The 13,206-nt window shown below is 43.2% G+C and overlaps 1 protein-coding gene across 10 annotated transcripts in view; it reads right to left on the reverse strand.

Moving 5' to 3' along the window:
* Ldb2 (LIM domain binding 2) overlaps positions 1-13,206 on the reverse strand; it is a 339,478-nt gene that overhangs the window by 61,694 nt on the left and 264,578 nt on the right. For all 10 annotated transcript variants that reach the window (XM_040292605.2, XM_005318947.5, XM_005318948.5 and 7 more), the window contains exons 3-5: positions 12,957-13,129; positions 6,216-6,338; positions 3,334-3,417 (exon numbers count right to left, since the gene is read on the reverse strand). In XM_040292605.2, coding sequence (XP_040148539.1) covers positions 3,334-3,417; positions 6,216-6,338; positions 12,957-13,129 — 380 coding nt within the window. The remainder of the gene's footprint in view (positions 1-3,333; positions 3,418-6,215; positions 6,339-12,956; positions 13,130-13,206) is intronic.

A 13,206-nucleotide genomic window follows, 5' to 3' on the forward strand; every position in this document is an offset into this window, starting at 1 on the left:
CCCACCTGGCCTTGTGTGACCTCCAGCCACAGCTCCTTGGGACCTGCGAGGAAGCCATCATCATACCTGAGCGTAGCCCAACCCAACATTTCTGCGCTGGAAGTGATGGGAGGGGACAGCAGTAGAATTGCCAACCCAAGTCGAATGGCAGCAGCTGTTCTGTTCCTGCTTCAACAGAGTCCCCCTATCCCCCCCGCCCAAAGTGCTGCTGGCAAGCATCTGAGCTCAGCTCTGTCATCTGCATTCACAACCCAAGCCTGGCCTTCGTCTTTAACCTGCTCCTTCCTCCAGTGACAAGAACCATGCGGCCTGCTCTGCATAGTTCTGACTGCAGGTTGGGTGAGAATGATTGGGAATTTCATGGGAATAAATGAACTCATTTTGACGAGGCTAGATGACTGTAATTGCTTACTTTCTGCACTGCTTAATTTTGTTACATGTAAAAAACTGCATATTGGAATTTTAGACATCTGTAGCATTAAAAATCTCTATCCCTCTTTTATTTTTTTCAACGTAGAACAAGTCAATTTTCAGGATTCTTCCACTGATACAGAAGGCCTTAGGTTTGCCAACATCCTGGTTGAACCTTCTGTTCTGATAATGGGAGTGGATATGCAGGCTCCTCCTTAACTCTGAATGACACTTCAGGGGACCTTCTGAGGCTGGTGGTGAAGGCCAGGTTCTTCAGATACACAGGGAAGGGTCAGAGGTTAGGACAATTTTATCAGGGAATGCATGTGATGACTGCTCAGTTGTCCAGATGATAAGATCTAGAATCTTAAATCTAAGTTCTTAACTGGGGAAATAAACCTGCCATTCTTGGTGACTGTGAACCTGTGTGAGGGACAGAGGCTGACTCCCCAGTGCGGGCAGGACAGACAAGACCTGGCTGCTAGCAGCACCTTCGTCCTTAATTTCTTATTAATAAGGCAGCAGTGCCGCAGTGTGCGAAGCAAACTGCCTGGGTCCCAGTCCCAATCTGGCCACTTGCTATGTGAAGCTGAGTGACTTCTTCATTTACTCAACCTCTCTCTGCCCCTCGCTGTCTTGTGGGGATAGTGACCATGTGGTCCAGGACCTGGCAGGTAGTAAGCAAAACACAGAAGTGGCAGCCTCCAGATGATGCTCTAGAACACCCAGGTCCAAAAATGGCTCCCTGGTTCACGGTTGGTGAGGGGGGCTGCCCTTTTTCCCTCTTCTCACTCCTTGTGGGCTGAAATACAAGGTCTGTAGGATGTGGGGACTGGGAGGGCCTTGAACACAGGATGGAAATCAATCTTTTACAGATGACCATGAGAAGCAGGGGAGGGGAGGTGGAAGGAAATTTAGCATGTATCAATTTTTAAGACCATTCAATGATATAACTAAGAATCTAAGATCTGGCCAGAGTGGGGGTTAGTCACACAGTCTGGGACAGACTCCCCTAAGAAGGGTCAGCTCAGGATGCAACGTGGAACTTCTTCCTTCCCTGGGAAGGGGTATCTTCAGTTTTTACCTAAACCTCTTCAGGTCTCTAGCAAGATGAAGTGCAGTGGTCTGGAGTAGCCCTCTGGATTCTTAGGCAGAGAATAACCCTGCAGACCCTCACTCTCCAGGCCTGGCTGCCCACCCCCACTGTGCCAGCCACCCCGCCACAGGGCCAGCTCTGAATGCAGAGCCTGGAGGTTTAGGAGGTCATGGCTCCAATTTCTCTGGCAGGAGCACCTGCCTGTCTACCCATAGCCCTGGGCAGTCTGTGGCCTCTTTCTGAACACAGACCATGGGCCTACTCATTGGTTCAGCACTGTCAAAATGGCAGAGGTGCTGGGATGAGCTGGGAGAGAGTATGGCAGATCCTAGCTCCTGCCAGGTCTGGTTTTGGCTCCAGGGCATCTAGTCTACACATGGAAAGAATCTTTCCCCTTCTACACAGGACAAGGACTCTGTCTTCTTGCTGTTTAACGCTTTCAGAGATTTCTCTTCCCCAAAGAACTCCCCTGACCAGCAGCCCCGCCAGCCAGTTGCTCCGAGACTTTCCCTTTCACCCCTTCCCTGCCCCAGCTTCTCATTCCAAGCCCTGACATCATGAACCATTTGCAATTCCATCCCTAATGCACAGTCCTTTTTCCCGTCTAGTGGAAATACCCTTCTGTCCCCTTCATCTGTTTTACCTGATTCATTCTTTCACACCCAACTCTCACATCATCTTGCCCATGAAGCCTCCATGGGCTGACTCCTCTCGGGTGTCTGTTTTCTGTGCTCTCATACTTCCTTTTGGAGACTTCCATCAGAGTATCCTCCACTCTCTGTGTTTTCTCCTCTCTATGGTCTGCTCTCATTGCCGTGTGTTTCTATGCACTAGCATGACTTCTGTCTTTGCATCTTCAGTGTTTAGAAATATGTGAGTGACTTGGAAGAATCGACACAAACCATTCATAATTCAAGAATAAGCGTGGCCCAAGCATTTCAGCATCTCACCAGATGCAAAATGATTTGCACATAGACAACAGTGAATACAAAAGGAACTTCACAAATCCGTCGCTCTAAGGACAAAGAAGGAACAGCATAAACTCAGTGACAGGGTGAGAGATGCAGGGTAGGAGATTCTGGCCCAAGGAGCTCAACATCTCGGAGGCAAAGGCACGTGGGACGCAGCCCTGCTCCCCGTGGATCCTGGAGGGCAATGCTCATTTTGTGAATGAAGCATCTACTCCACCTGCAACGACCCCTGTGACTCCATCTGAACAATTGGTGTGACAGTGCCACCCTTCTAGGCCAAATAGGCTGTGAGTATCGTCTGGGCAGGAAATTTGCTTAAAACACTTAATTTTTCAAGTAAAAACTACATTTTAATCCAAACCAGAAAAATCTGTTACATGTTATTCAGAGAAACACGGAGAAGGCTTAGAAATGTCTGTCACAGTACTGTGTGGAATTTCTTAAGGAGACCGTACCACCACCACGACTCTCTGGGGACGACAGCATGCTGATTCTCCCACGTGGGGACACATCCCGGAGTGGATGTACAGAGGCAGTGAACTCAACTGTAGCATGTTAAAATCCCAAGATGACCAGAAGGGTGGTAACATCAACATATTTTTTGAATTGGAGATATTGATAACTTTGAATAATTAAGTCCAAGAGTCACACAAATGTACAGAGGAAGCTCAACCCTGAAAAATTTTAGGTTTGATGCTTTGTTACTTAAGCCATATCCTCTGTTGAATACACACACACACACACACACACACACACTGTGGGACAGAACATGCATCTCTTAGTTCCAGATGCACAGAAATCTCTGAAGCACTTTGCAAACTTGACTGGAAAATCCAGACATTCAAATGGTCTTACCCTGAGGTAGTTGAGGGTGAAGTTCGTTAGACCCATCCTGGTGATATTTTTGGACAGCTGATCCAGGACCTGAGGATCTTGTGCCTAAACAAACAAGTAAACAAAAAAAAAAAAATCACATATTTTATCCCTGTGAGGAGGTCCCACAAAAATCTTAGACTGTGCTGCTGCTGTTAAGAAATGCAATCTTGACACTGCCGATTTTTCTTGGAGGGACAGATTGCTGGAGACAATTTAATTTACATTTTGAAGACACTTGCATATAGCACTCAAGGACATTTTTGGATCAATTGTGCAAGACTAGGGAAAATCAAACTGCCTCTGAGGCGCATTCAGTGCTAGGGAGAAATGACGTTACTTTCTCTGAAAGAGGCCTGGCGCTGTGTCTTCGGGCTGAGAGCCACTGAGTCCTGCCAGGAGAATTCCAGGCCAGAGCCCTGAATTCAGGCGCCTCTGAACTTGGCAGAGCTGTGCCTTTGTTTCCCACTGAGATAGTGGTGCCGTTTTTACAGCTCAGGGTTGAGAACTGTATTTGAAAACTTTGCAACCACTATGGAAAAATATATATGTATAATATGGAGAGAGAGGGAGAGGGAGGGAGGGAGAGCGAAAGTGAGAGAGAGAAAGAAACACCTTCCTGTTAAGATGAGGCTAGAAATAACTATCCTTGACAATTTTCATCCTGCAGGACTTTAAGGGTAAGGATCACGTTTTCCAAAAATTTGAGCCACATTTTAATATGGATGTAAAGTACTATGGCCACCCCAAAATGTTATGTTTGGCCCAACAAAAAATGAAAATTCTTTCTGCATTCCATTTTAAAATGAGTCTCTTGGTTGGTGTGCTTTCTTTCTGCTCATTCTTGATTCTTTCTTACTTAGTATAAACAAACTGACCTTATGCAGAGGGAGGCCTAAGTATATGACCCTTTGCCTCCACATCTGCATTCATGATACTACCCAGGTTATAGTAAATTGACTTTAATTTATTCTCTTCTCTATTTATTCTTACAGTGATACTATCAATTGGGTCTGTGTATATACACACTTGATCTTAGCCAAAAGGCCGAGAAGCGATTAGATCTGTGTATATAAATAGATTACAAAGCACAGGAGAAAATAGAGGATACAAGTTTCATGTCAATTTCTTGAAAGGCAGTCTTTATGGACATTGAGACTGTGTTTACCGAACCTCTCTAGGAAGAGCTGGTTACACAGAGGAATCTACACAGATGCATCAAGCATCATGGCCAATGGCAAGAGCTTACATTGCAGTCAGAAGACAGGACGCTAATAGAGGAATAGAAGAATGCGTCTGCTGCTGACAATGAAAACTGACCACCAATTCTTGCCATTCGAAGTGCTTCACAGTTATTAACTGGTAAATCTCGACTTGATTGATCTGAGACACACTTTATTACTGTACCCTTTGCAGATGAGGGACAGGAAGCACAGAGATGTCGTGTCATTCTCCCAAGGCCACACATGAACGGGAATAAGAGCCAATGCAATTTCCATCTACCCACTCCCCCGGCTGCATCTCAGTCTATTTTGAGAATAATCAGAGTGGCTAGTCCAGACTTCTTCCAGGACAGTGAGGGATGAGAACTGGGTTCTAAAAACTATGAAGGACATGGATAGTTGGAGGTGCAGAACCTGTCTTATAGGGATGTTGGGTCAGAAACGCCCGAAAAGCAGAGAACCCAAGGGCAGTGGAGAAGACAGAGACTGGCTAACCTATCAGGACAAGAAGGTAGGGGTGCAAAATCCTGGAGCCAGACAGCTGGGAGACACAGGCTGGTCGCCATGGGCTTTATAGTCGGAACCAACTGAGCCAAAACATTGGTTTTGCCACTCTGGGGCTGAAAAAACATTGGGAAATTTATCAAACTTCTCTGAGCCTCAGTTTTCTCATTTCTCAAGTAGGAATAGTAAGAACTTGCCTTGGTAAGCCACCGTGAGAATAAAAATCGTGATGTATGCAAAATGTTTAGTGCAAGGCCTGGCATAGCAAACACTCATCAATGCTACCCACTGCGATTTTATTCTTTCGATTACTCCAGGTTTAAAAATCAGGTTCATTAACTCTGATTTTGTTCTAAAAGGTTTTTTTTTGTTTTTTTCTTGGAAGCTGCTGCTTTGTGCAGAACAGAGAAGGAACTCGCTTCAGCCGATGCTGACTCCTTCCTCAGGGATCATGCTGGCTACTTCCCCCTGTCCTTGTAAACAGAGCTCTAGAGTAGTATCCAATCCACACTTGACCTAGTTGGGGCTCAATAAAGTTGGTATGATTGATGGCCAAATGAAACCAAGAGAACCCCAAACATTCCACCTCAAACCCAGCACCACCGTTGGGAAGGACCGACTCCTGTACACACAGACCTGAAGGTGCGGGTGTCCCGCGTGTCATCAGAAGGTTTGAATCAAAGTTGGAAACTGCTCCTGTTTAATTTACACCCCAGTTTATGTATAACGGGTTTATTAGCCCAGGCTGAGCCCTACTTGATAACGACTGAATGGAATTTAAGAAAAAAAACAAACCATTTATTGAGGTAACTTCAATTTGGAGTTAAAATAATAAAGAATTTAAAATCGTCTCAAAATAACAAAATACTGAAAATAGTCTCACAATGCCCTAAACTTGGAAACAAAGGCATCAAAACATAAGCCTGTGGTTTTAAATTGTTGAGGGCAAAACTCAATATTTAGAGTTAATTACCTAAAGCGTGACGACTACTAGAGTTTTTTCACACACACAAACACATACATACACACACATACACACACAGAGGGAGGGAGAGAACTAGGTTCTTCCACTGGAGAAAAATGAAGTGAGAAAAAAAAAAAAAGCAAAGAAAGTAAAATAAGAATTAAATTACTTACATGCATGGCTAGAATGCTTCTCGGGACTAACTCTCGGTATTGTCTAATGGTAAAGTGCCATGTTTTTATTCTCATGAGATCATCAAAGGTGAACTCCAAGATCAGCCTGCCTTCTGTACACACCTAAAAGAAACAAAAACACTCATTTGCTATGCATTTTGCAGGAGCCACATTTTAAAACTCACTGAGTTCTTAACCCCGTACTGTCTTTGAGTGGTGCTGGTTCTTGGCAAAAGACTTGACACAAGTGATTCACTCATAACACAACGGGGACAGGTTGTCAGCTCCAGATCTACGGGTTGCAAAGACAGCACAATGGCTTTCCAGCCACGAGGTGCTAGTGTCTCTGTTAACTGCTGCTGACGCTAGGAACCTCCATTTCTCCTTCTGCATACATGGAGACAGAACGCATCTCATAGGAATGTTGGGTCAAACACGCCCAGCACACGAGATACACCCTCACGACGGTTCTCTCCCACTTCCTGCCTTTCCTCACATTCCTGTTCTTCCGTGGTGTGAGCTTTTCTCACCTGAGATGGGAGTGGTGGTAGCCCCTATTGGTCCAGTTTAAATTAATCAGCCTTCGGGAAGCAGTACAAAATAGTGGTTAGAGGACTTAATTTTTACTCATTCTTGAACTTTGAGAAAAGCAAATATATCCCCTAAATTCCACATTCCTTATCTATAAAAAGGGATAACAATATTCATAGGTAGGAGAGTGAGAAAAATAGATGGAAGGAAATTAAGTAGGTGGATTGCTAAGTAGAATGGCAGTGATTTACACCTGATGGACAAGAATCTGCCAAAGATAGTGCTGAAGCCTAGACCTGGTTGTCCCAAGGTGCTTGCTGAGCTGTGGGGGTTCCTAGGAGGCATCCTGGGGCTCTATTGGGAGTAACTGTGCGTCTACCCTCTACCCTGAATTCTAACCTCCACCTACTTACTGGATTCTACCAGAGCCCCTTTGATTATATCTGTTTTAACATATTGGACTTCTTTTTTTTTTTTTAAGAGAGAGAGAGAGAGAGAGAGAGAGAGAGAGAGAGAGAGAGAATTTCTTTTTAATATTTCTTTTTCAGTTTTCGGTGGACACAGCATCTTTATTTTATTTTATGTGGTGCTCAGGATCGAACCCAGCGCCCCGCGCATGCCAGGCGAGTGCGATACCGCTTGAGCCATATCCCCATCCCATGTTGGACTTCTTATCAAGATTTATTTGGAGAGAGATTTCTTAGATTAAACGAAACCCACAAAACTCTAGAAACTTTTAAGTACACATTTATAAGTAAATAAATAGTCACCAAATAGAGGCAATGAGTGTGACTAAAACTACAGTCCATGAAGATGGTTAACAATTTATATCAACCTTTTATGAAATATTACTGACCAATTTCCTTGTTAGAAATTTAATACAAAATGTCACCATTTATTGAGTTATAGCTGTGTCCTCAGAACTAGGCTAGTTGCCTTCCACACACTCTGATTGAAGGTAATATTTCCTTTAACAAGCCAAATATAGTACAGAATAACTATCAAGTGCTAATAGAGCACTGTTCAAGAAAGTCGCTGTGAACTTCTGCCATCTTTTTATCAAAGATCTTAGAAACACTGTAAGATAATTATTGATAAGCTGAGTGAAGACCTCTACCTCAGATCCAATTAGCAAGATCTGTGGGTGATTTTAGGCATTTGGGCACCCTGCCCCCAAAACCCTGGGTCAGATCACCTTCAGAGCCTCATTTCTGGATTTTTTTTAGCCATGAGAGCTGAGGACACAAGAATGTGGAAGACTCCAGGGTCCCAAAATACTTCCCTGAGAGCAGCCTCAGCATTGGAATTCATTTACCACGGTTTTCCAAAGAGTTGTGTGGAGATCAAGCAGCACAATTCTCCCAGGGATGTTAGTGTGACAGAAGCCACCCACGGTGACAACTTTAACAAAAGGGAGGTAGATCCAGCCAGCCATCAACAGCAGAATGTCCTGACAATACGGGACAGGGATATTTGGAGCTATAATCCTCTTCTTAAAGAGAAGGGATTATTGGATATTTAAACAAATATTACCCCAGTTAAATGTCAGGCTTTTTTTATTATCTAATCTATTTGTTTTGTGTTTATGAACCACAAACTCAGGGCAGGCAGAGATTTTGGTTTCCTTCTACTGAACAGAATTTCATAATGGGAAGGCATGTATGCAGTCCTTCTGATGGATTACTCAATTGGAGCATCTGTAAGGTCAAGCTAAATTGTGTTCTTTGCACTGTGACATAGCAAGCCAGTTGGGGACCTCTCTTGCAGTCAAACGGTCACGGGCCTACCAAATGGAAAATTGTTACAAGCCTTGGGCTCTTTCTCTTCAAGTCCAAACCAGGGAGACAACTTTTACCAGGACCTACCATGTGCAAGATGGACATCCTTCGGGTGCAATCTGAGATGGCTGTGTTGGGTGTGTGTGTGTTTAAGAAAAATTCAATGACTTCCTTGAATGAAAGAACGAAGGAGAATTTTGGTCACTCTTCGCATTCCCCACATAATTACCCACAGCTTCATTCCAGGTCCTAGGCAGCTCTCTGCTCTCATAATGGAAGTTAAATGAAACCAGAGGCTTTGTGATTTGTTTTATATGCAACATTCAGGAAACGGAATAGAGGCACATATGAAAAAATATATGTATTCCTTGCTCGGAAATGATAAAAAAAAAAAAAAAGATAGGCATAGCCTTCGAAAGGAAATTAATATCTTTTCCCTTCAAAAAATATTTTGTGCATTACTCTTAATCAATACAATTAATGTAGCTTTTATCTAAAGTTGGCCTTTTTTTTTTTAAAGCTGCCTTTCTCTTGGAATCCAAAATCAAAAGGGTCCCCAATTAAGAAAACATTTTCTGTTGTGCTGAATTCATGTTACCGTACTGTGAGCTCTGACATTTTGTTTCTGTGGTAACCAAAATCAGCTGATTAGTTGGCATGGCAACAGAAAAGATGTAATCCCAGCAGACACACTCTAATCAATGCCCCCAGCACAGATGGTCTCCGGAGGATCAACAAGAAAGAGGCTGGCAGGCATTCAGCAGATCACGTGCTACCTTGAGACTAGGCCAGGAACAAGAGAACTAAAAAAGAACATTTCTCAAACTAACCAGTAGCTTTTTAACCCTTTTCTTTCTTTGACTAATTGTAAAGCAACATGGACCTGACCACGTAGTTGTATAATACAATGCTTCTCATACTGCTGTTATGAAATAAAGTGTGCCTTTTTAGGTGGGAGTGCTTATTTAATTTCCTTAGTCTTTATGCTTGAACAGCCTGCATGGCATAGTGCTTTCAGATTAATGGTTGCATAAAGCTCTCTGGATCTTACTTAGAGATCCCTGTGTGTGTAAATGCACATTAAAGCAATATGATCATTGCCAATAGTTTGGCAAAAGTCAGAGGAAGAACAGAAATTCTGGAGAGTTACGTGGTATGCTGGCTAAGGTAAGACGGGCTGTCAAAGACAAAAGGGAGTGTTCATCCAGAAAAACTGGCTGGCCACTTTCTGAGTATGTTTTTTACAGTAGTTAGTAATTTCACAATAAATAATTAAGAACAGAGAAAACACCATCCTATATTCACAGAGGTGGTGAAGGTGTCCAGGATGGCTGTGACTCTTGTCTCAGGTTGCAAAACCTAAAACTACCCAAGGATGTCACGGACAGTGTTCCTCTCCACGTCTGCTACTGTTCAAAGCCTCAAATTTAAATGTAACTCAGGGGTCTTTGCTTCTGCAAAGCTTGATGCCTGTTCTGATTATTAAGCTTTGTTTTCTGTTTGACTCAAAATTGAAAGCATAAAAGAAAGGCCCTATAATGTGTGTTTTAAAATTCTAATTGCATATTTATCCTTAACCTATAATGTTCCTGGTATCAGGAAATTGCAAAATGCTCACTATACCCCTGAGGAATATTTAATATTACCGTTGATTAGGACTGCGGCTGATTTTTGATTCACTAGTTGACCAAATTTTCATAAAAGCAACCGAGAACCACTAGGTCAAATGCTATTTGGGGAACGAGAGTTTATTGATAGTCTAAATTAGACCAACATGATGCTGCTCACAGATATATAATGTGCCAGGTACTAATAGCAAAAAAAATAAATAAATAAACACTGGATTCCCAAGTTTTTCTTTGTGATACTGAAAGGTCATTAGCCCACTGTTTCATTCTGAATCGCCATGGTATTTTATTATATGAGGATGAGTTATTTTTAATGAATATAAGAGCAAAAGAAAAATTGGAAGGATTCTTTGGTTAGTGCAATAATCCCTAAGTCAACAAGAGAAGGAAGGAAGGGCTGAAGAATACAACAAATGTATTTTAACAAATTTCCTAAAAATAAGTGTACATAAAATTAGCACTCGGACTAGGTGCCTATAAACTAATCTCCCTGTGATATTGTTCATCACAGTCACGGTAGGGAAATATTCATTACATGAGTGGTAGACAAGCTGCCATGGAGTGGAGTGAGATGGGTGGTCCAAACAACTGGTGCTTGGGGCCAAGGGAGCCACGTTCAGGGGAGTACTTGGGTCTCTCCGGTGCCTTGGGTGCCCGAACCAACCCCTCAACCATCTGGGAGGGGAAGATTCCAGGAAAAGAAAGAAGGGGACCCAGGAAAACCTTGGTTTCTTGATGGGAATGAAACTAGCACTTTATCAGTTCATTGGAAGAATGCAAATCTTTTTGATCTAAAATAAATTCTGGAATGTTGAGCACTTTGCCTTCAGAGCAACTAACTGTGTTCATTAATGAGAAAGTTTTGGCCTGAGAAAGGAAGAAACTGAGAAAATATATAAAAGGACTGCTATGAAATGCACTTTTATTTTCTATGTCTGCAGATGTTAGTAGTTGCTCCTTCATTAAGGCAAAGCCTTATTTAATTACCACGGAGTTTTTTTTGGTCCCTTAAAGCATAAGGAGGTGGTATGTTTTCCTTGAATTACCTAAAAGTAACATTAAGGAGAGAGAGGGGAGAGAGAGAGAGAGAGAGAGAGAGAGAGAGAGAGAGAGAGAGAGAGAGAGAACTGATAGTGAAGCAGCAGAAGCAGATTTTCTCTGCAGTGCTCCATGAACCATGGAATCCAGGGAATAAAGAAACCACCACTCAGGTGTCATTCCTTTCCATATAGGAAGCTCCACCCTCAGGGTCTTCTGCACTTCGTGTGGGGCTTCTTTGTCTCAGAACCACAACTTTCCTCTCTGCCCAGTTCTTAAAACAGGAAGAAAGAGAGAGCCCAACCCTGTCGCACATTTAAAACGTCTAGTGTCAAAATCAGGACACCATAGAATCAGTGGCATTTTACTGCTTATCTGTGCATTTTATAAACATTTCCTTTCCCATGGGCACCAGCCTGGGCACCAGAAAGATTAAAGTGAGCCACTGATATCAATGAATAAATAAGGAACATTGTATTTTTATTCTTGCAGCAAAGCTGCCTAAGTAACAAATACGTCTTCCGTTTTTATGGTTTGGTAATTAACCCTGATGATTCAATGTCTTTTAACTATGAAGATAGGGTTGTCATATGTGTTTTGTACTAAGAGATTGCTGCTGTCATTAGTATCATAAATCAGTTTTACATGGAGTCTTAGCCCAAATGCAGGGAGCCAGCGTTCATGAAAATGAATTTCTGGGGGCTGGGGGTGTGAATCTGTGGTCGAGTGTGTGCTCACAGGCGTGAGACCCTGGTTCAAACTCCAGCATCCCCCAAATAAATGAATAAATAAATAAAATAATTTGCCAGATTCTTTGAGTAAATATTTGTCCTTACTAATTTTTCCACTAGAGAGAGGACATGAAGGGGATGGATATCTGCAGTGTTCTAGAAAGGTCTTTGGTAAAAAAGAGGGTCCATACCAATTTTCTGCATAGGGCATGGATGGCAGGGGTAAGATGTACAGAGGCTGAGGCTGAATCTTCATCTCTTCTCTTTCTTCTTCTTTTTTTCTTTTTCTTTTTCTTTGTACCAGGGATTGAACCCAGGGACATCTTACTACTAAGGCACATCCCCAGCCCTTATTATTTCTTATCTTTTGAGACAGCGTCTCACTAAGTTGCTGAGGCTGGCTGTGAGCTTGGGATCCTCCTGCCTCAGCCTGGGGAGCTGCTGGGGTCACATGGTGAGATGCCCCTGGCTCTGTCTCTTCTATTGATACCTGAAGTCCTTCCCAGGGCTGCCTGGGCAGGGTACTCTCTGCACCTCCCCTCCTGTCTTTCTCGCTCACTCCGACTCCACTGTGCTCCCTTGCTGGGCAGCTCACTTTCCAACCACAGAACTCTTAAAAAAAAATTTGGGAGAAACCCTTTAAAGCCTGAATTCCCTACTTTCATTCACTACATATCATTGTTTTTATATTCCTTACTCATCGCAGTTTGATTGTGGATGCTAGAATTTTTTTTCTCCCTGTTTGTTAACATTTGAATTTGGCTTTATTTGTTTATTTGTTTTTAAATAATACAGTGTGAAAACTGCACCTTAGGAACCTGTTCTTTTGGCTGTGGAAGACCCTTTGTGCACCACATGCAAACCCAGATTTAGCTACGAAGGCCAGAGGAGGCCGCACACACGAGCCAGGCCTCTCTCTGGGAGCCGAAGGGATCTGAGATGAGAAGTCAGCTCAGTGTTCCTGAAGAAGGTGATTATTAGAAACCTTCATTCGTTCAGGGAAGGAAATGCCCGAGTGCTCCGGGCCCGGCCTACCTTGGTGAACATGGGCTTCCCATGCTGGGTGACCATGGCGCACTGGTCGCAGTCCACCGTGATGGAGGAGTTGTGGTAGGATTCTTTCGAGTGTTTGAGGATGTAATACAGGTCGGTCACCCCTCCTTCAAACACAGTGCTAAAGTAACGGGGGATGAGGGTCCTGCCGATGGCTGGGAGAGAAATACAGAGAAACAAGCTGTTAATAAAAACATCCCGCTAGTCCCACAAGCCCCACCCCACTGCCAAC

This window comes from Ictidomys tridecemlineatus, chromosome 9, assembly GCF_052094955.1.
Source record: "Ictidomys tridecemlineatus isolate mIctTri1 chromosome 9, mIctTri1.hap1, whole genome shotgun sequence".
Lineage (NCBI taxonomy): Eukaryota > Metazoa > Chordata > Mammalia > Rodentia > Sciuridae > Ictidomys > Ictidomys tridecemlineatus.